The sequence below is a fragment of the Pygoscelis adeliae genome, unplaced genomic scaffold, assembly GCF_000699105.1.
Source record: "Pygoscelis adeliae isolate BGI_AS28 unplaced genomic scaffold, ASM69910v1 Scaffold121, whole genome shotgun sequence".
Taxonomy (NCBI): domain Eukaryota; kingdom Metazoa; phylum Chordata; class Aves; order Sphenisciformes; family Spheniscidae; genus Pygoscelis; species Pygoscelis adeliae.
Genome location: NW_008824359.1, coordinates 7,938,414 through 7,944,793, shown reverse-complemented (window position 1 = coordinate 7,944,793; position 6,380 = coordinate 7,938,414). Strand labels below are relative to the sequence as shown.

At 40.4% G+C, this 6,380-nt stretch overlaps 1 protein-coding gene across 1 annotated transcript in view; it reads right to left on the bottom strand.

The window, feature by feature from the left end:
- The window catches only part of RP1L1 (retinitis pigmentosa 1-like 1), a gene marked incomplete at its 3' end in the record, with an annotated part of 25,896 nt that extends 20,661 nt beyond the window's left edge, over positions 1-5,235 (bottom strand). The window contains exon 1 of the mRNA XM_009319759.1: positions 4,597-5,235. Coding sequence (XP_009318034.1) covers positions 4,597-5,235 — 639 coding nt within the window. The remainder of the gene's footprint in view (positions 1-4,596) is intronic.
- Positions 5,236-6,380: the final 1,145 nt, after the last annotated feature.

Genomic DNA, 6,380 nt, shown 5'->3' with positions numbered 1-6,380 from the left:
GCTCTTCCGTGGTTTAGACTGTGGAGAAAGAAAATCCACTGGGTTGTATAAGAACTTCCCACAACAGAGATGAAAGTCCGTCTGACGGAGAAGATAACCTACAAATTATACTCTACTTTTTTTTATCGAGATATCTGCTCTTAGTAGCACACCTGGCTCATTTTTAGCGTAGAACTGATGTCCCTAGTAAAAACTAGGAAAGCTGCAATTTTCAACTGTCTCATCAGCCAAGTGATCTTCAGGTGTAGAGTCCTGTGTCTTATGTTTGCTAATATTTAAATATCTGCAGTACTTTAAAACAAGTGTATGAAAACTTGGGCCTGAGTTAATTCCTCCTAATTTTAGGTGACTAGTCTGAATCAGTCTTCCTATCTTCTACAGTCAATAAAGAGAAGTCAACAAGCAAAATGACCCCCCATCCTAAATGCCTAATAAGCTGATCAGATATAGATGAATTAAGTTCAGACCTGTCTATCTTTTAGTGCCCAAACTTGCACAAAGAATGTTTCACTGGCAAGTTAATGACATGTCAATGTTAACCTAAATAATAGATTTCTCTATTTGGGCACTATTTCCAGTTAATCACCTGGAAAAGAGTAACTAGTGTCTTGACCTGAAAAGAACTATATGATTTAGACTTTTTGCTTGCTGAAAATTTAACTGATTTTTCTAAGCTAAAATAAAATTAAATTTCTCTCCAGTCCCATAGTCATCAAATTACTATTTTCATTTAGAAACTGACAACAAAAATCAGGGTTAATGTGGGAAGAGGGGTTCTTAGCCCTGCTGAAATCAGTGCCCAAATACTTAAACACCTATTCACTTCAGTGGGACTAGCTCTTCCTTCCTAGTAGGCAGTCTGCTTGATGATTAAGAGTAAAAATATTGGTTTCACCTCGTCCAAGGCTTCACAGGTTAGAATGAAAATTCAAATGTGTAAATTCCAATAGAACCACTCTGGATTTATACTAACATTGGAATCAGGACCTTTCAATCACTGTTTCTACTGACCTGCGTTTTGCATAATTATTATAGGCTAATTCTGAATTCATAGCACTGAAATACTCTCTGACCCAAGAGCAATGAAGGCCCCATAATCCAAGCCACAGAAGAAGCAACCAGCAAATAGACTGACCTTTCCTAGGAAGTTCATAAAGTACAATTTTGAAAATATGTGAGAGGTAAATAAGCAGACAAATGGGAGCAAGAAAAGACAAAATAACAGCAAAATAAGTGTGATCAAAAAGCAAGAGCTCTGCTGGCCTCCAATGGATCTTGATGCTACAACACGACCTTTGGCCTTACAATGACTTTCATCTGTATTAGGATTCTGCATAGCTGCCCATGACCTTCTGACTTTGTCCATGAAAAAAAAAAGCCGTAAAATGTTCAGTTCATTGACTTCATGAAATCACTAGCATTTCTTCCTTTTCAGGTAAAACCTTAGGCTAAAACCAATTTGGAAAAAATTGAGATAAAATGAGGGCTATAAAAATAAATTATACAAGATTTGTCTGGAGAAGAAAATGTACTTATGCACAAAACCAGTGAGATTTACAGTCCAAAAAGTTTATTTCCCTGTGAGTTATGATTGAATTAAACTTAGAGGTTTTCTGGAAACATTTGTGGACTAGGTGAACTACAAAAGGAAGAAAACACTTCTCTCTGCCTTTTCAAATCAATATTACATGAAAGGAACACATAACAACAAGCCTGTTCCATGTGTGTCTAAGTTTATACCCACATAAAGGTATAATAGGAAACCAAACTTGTAATTTTGAACTGTTCTGGGTTTACTCAACAAAATGGTAAAGAAATTAAAACAGAGGCACTGGGACAGTATATGCCAACCATACATTATATTGTAGAGGTGATTTAACTTATCTTAAGATTCAAGTTAAGATCTGGAGTTATAGCAGTAGAAGAAAACAAAAGCAGATTGAGGGGGCGACACTCTCAGGTCTATGCATAGCACTTTCATTGATGGAAGACATCGATTCATCTGTAGGAGAGGAGATTTTTTCCTTTTTTGTGTTCAGTTTTCAAGAGATCAAGGAAAAACTGCCAGCAGAAGAGACATTGTGAACCTGCTATTAAATGCTGTGAATTACATTATTCTAAGCCAGACAAATACAAAGTCAATCAAGCAGTAGTCCAGATACATTCCTTAGGAATGAATCTTACTGTTATTCAGCTAATCTGTCAAATCTTGGGAATGAATGTCAAAAGTTACTATTCCTTCCACTCCCAGCCCCCTTTCCAGGAAACAGTGGCCTGTGTAATAAGGCTAGACGTAGACATGTGATAAAAGAAGTTAATAACAAAATTATTAAAAGAGAATTTGAATTATTATTCAAAGAGAATAATATGAGAAAAGGAAATACCCAAGAAATATGAAGCATCCAGACACCTTTGAATAGTCATGGAAGAATGTCTCTAACAGAAAATGCAAATGTAAGTATAAAGGTAAGATGTACAGTCAAAATTAAACTTCAGCACCAGCTGAAGGAGGTTTTTCAGGAAATACCCAAATTATGTGACAAATTCACCATTTTCACTCCTCAAAGAAACTATTAGTATCTGGTGAAAACTCTGGGACACAACCAGTTGTGTACAGGGAACAGAGATCTTGAAGATGTACGGCAAGAAAACTTAGACAGAAGAGCAGAAATGGTTCAGAGAATCCTTATGAAAGGAAAAGATTGGAAAAACCTAAGACTGAGTGACCTTTTTCTGTGGTTTAAATGCTTTGCACCCAAGACTAGGGTAACAGCTCCAGGAAGTTCTAACAGGAATGACGACTAAATGAGCACTAACGAACAGTTAAAAAGCAAGAGGTAAATGACTGAAATTAAGAATGGCCAAAAAATCACTTTAAAAGATTCCTCAGAAAAGATATTAATAATCACATATTTCCTAGCTATGTGTAAGCTGATAACATTGATCAGGTTAGACCCAAAGTCACCTATCACTATGGTATTCTACCGAGAATAAAAGGAGTGTAAATTAAATTAATAAGGTACAGAAGATGAACTGTCTGTTGACAAAGCAGTAATGAAAATTTTCATATCCAAAAAAAGAATCCCGAGGAACCGTGGAGATAATCTCCAACGTGATGGTGGTTGATCTACACCCACATTTCTGCAGATGGAAAACATGGAGGAAAAAAAGCAAGGGGAGGAGGTCTCTATGGGACCTCTGGGATTTAATGTGGAAAATATCATTATCACTACATAGAGGATAATCTTAAACTCTGGCATGTGTCCTCAGTTTCTGCAGCACCTCCAGTTTCTCAGCAAGATTGAGGTTTCACTTGTCTGGCGTATGTGGAGTGGCACCATCCTTTCCCTGGCATTTCATCTCATCTCTGACTGCAGTCAGGCTGACGCTCTTTTAGCCTCTAGATCAGTAGGGTTGGGAAAGCTGTAGCAGTAGTGTGGTTGGGAAGGACATTTTCCTTGGATCTTCCACCTGAGAACAGGAAGCCTTTTCCAGAGTGGTGGGCATAGCAGAAAGTACTGTGATATGACATGTTGCCTCCACCAGGAAAGCTGGCTTAAGGTGCCATCATCCCCTCCCTCCCTCCTTCATGGCTGCACACTCCTGTCCCTGTGCCAGGTCAAATGATCTGGGTTAAAAATATTCCTCCATTTTTTTTCCCCCGTCCTGGATAGTGGGTCATTTGAACCCAAGTCATTTCAGTCATCTGATTCAGAAAGTGACACCACAAATGGTTGTAACATTACCACTGAGGAGCTGGCACATGGCACTGTGAAGGTGGAAAATGTGGCAAGGAGCAGGGTAACTGCTCCACTTGGCTGCATTGCCAGGGACAAGTCAGGCTAACATGTGAGACCTCTTCAGAAGAAATGGAAGTACAGGTTAGTCTACGTTACAAAGAGACGGAGAAGAAATCAGGAGAATGTCAGGTTTGTCAGGAAACTCCTCTGGGAACAGAAGAAAAAAGGAGTTGTCATGCCCTGAATTTATTATAAGAGTTCACACCAATTGGCGCATTCACCAAATCATCAACACAAATGCATCTCCTGATCCCACTCATACCCTGATTATTTATGCATTTATTAGTCATATTATGATAATACTGAGGATCCCACATCATGAGCAGGAACCCTGTCCTACTAGGAACTGTGCAACCACAAGGTGCTACCTAAAGGCTCTCTTATTTTGTTGAATTCCTGGTTATTAGGTACAGAAAAGTTAAGCCACCATTGGGACGTGCGTCCCGGGAGAGGGTGGGAAACTCCATTACTAGAAGTTTATTTAGCGATTTTAATACCAGCTGCAAAACTTTGAGCTTCTGGACTTCTGTCAGAAGTTGCCTCCCATTGACCCAAAACAATATCTGACATATGAAGTTCTTGAATGGCTGAACAACATTCTTCTACATCACCCCTTCATGTAATTAGCGGGAAAGTAACTAATGTGACAGTAACTACACCAGCCCAAAGGATTAAGGTAATGTGGGTAAACTATTGGCCCCATGAGCTAAAGGATTTGCATCACAAGGAATGCAAACACTGATGTGATAACACCTGTTAGAATAACTGACCGGCAACTGGTACCAGAGATACTTGCCTTCTTCCCATCAACAGTGTAGAGCTTCTTCACTGGGAATTGCAGGATCTCTGAAATCTCATCCAGGAGCGTTTTGAAACTCCTGGCATTTCTGCGGTTCAAGATAATTGAGCGCCGAAAACCACTTTCTCCATTCTTAACTAGAGTGATTTTCTTGGGTATTCTGGGGCCATGCTGAGTCAAAAGTGTGGAATAATCTTCAAGCTTGCCCTCCTGAGCTGCTCTTCTCAAGGTACTGGAGGGACGACCGTTTCGTGGAGGGCCTGGCCTGTGTCCCCCAGAAGTAATGCTAATAGGCTTGACATATTTCTTGTCGGAGCAAAGGTAGCATCCTCCATCCTCCAGCTGGTCCAGCTCACTGATGCAATGTATTCCTCGTGGGGTGGTGATGGTCCGTACCCCAAATGGCAGTGGGACCCGATGAGAGAGGTCATCCATGAGTGCATTGAAGCTCTTGAAGCTTCGCTGGTTGATGGCCATCTTGACTCCTGCAAACTGAGGATCTCCACTCTTGAAGAAGGTTATTTTTTTGGCTGGGGGTACCTTGGTGACAGCATTTGTCCGAGCCACGGAGGGAAAGGGCTGCTCATAGTTGTAGGAGCTGGTTGTTGACAGGTAGTCAGCAGGCACCTGAGTCATCCCTCTTGCTTAAAGGTAACTACAAGAGAAGCAAAAACAGAGTAGGGTTTGTTGGAGTCATGCAGAATCAGAGCCTGACTAGCATGGGAGCAAAGTTTGTTTTCCTCACAACAGTTTTAACATCTGTGCTTGATCAAGAGCAGATTGTACCAACATGGAGTTCTGAACTCACTGGCTCAGGTAGATACGAGGAAACACAGTGGGAAGAGTAGCCATAACCCTGCTCCTCACAGTTAAACCATCCTTGTCCTGCAGATGCCAATGAGAATTCAGTCAGTGTTAGTCACCCCTAAGGCACAAAAAGCATGAGTCAGACCCCAGGCAAAACCCACAAAAACTGATATTTGTGTATTGTTGTCCTTTTGAGTTTTGTGTCTTCCTTGCTTATATTTTTGAGGTTTTCTCTGAAACGATCAGAGCCAGTGATTACTTCAGTTTTATTTTTACAAGCAGAGAGCTGAAATTCTCATGTAACCCTTTAACCCTGTGAACTGGCGTATAACAAAAAAAAAAAACCTGAATTTGTTCATGTAGTGATTGCACATTGTAGCACACAACTGCTCCTGAGCGTACTGAGGGGCAGAGTAGTCTCGTTTCAGAACAGCTGCATGTGGCCATGCCACAGTGTGCTAAGGCAAGATCTGGATTAAAATCCATGGCAGTTATGCAAACAAATGCGATATTTCTTACCATAAGACCTCAGATAGAACTACAAACGCTGGTTCTGCTAAACAGTGGGAAAATCTGAATTCAGCCTGGTAAGCACAGGTGTGAGGAGAATGATCTGCCCAATTTGTGTCGGAGCACCTCGTGTCCTTCGCTTTTAAAGCTAACCTGGCTTTAGTGTTTAAGTCTGGAGATTGAAACCCATCCTTTGCAATCCAACTGTTTTTAATGTCTTTGCCATGATGGAGAAAAGTGGAAAGGAGGCTGGACTCTACTCTTTCTTGCTTACCCTTATCAAATGTCTAAGAAGTCAGTCACTAAAAAATTCAGACCCCACATGGAACGAAACTACTATGCCAAAAAAGAAGATGCTTTATTTCTGACATGGAAAAAACCCCAAACAACACTATTTACAGCTGCTAAAATACTGGCTGTAATGAGTACGACAGATGTCTATTTCATGAATATGAACAGCGATT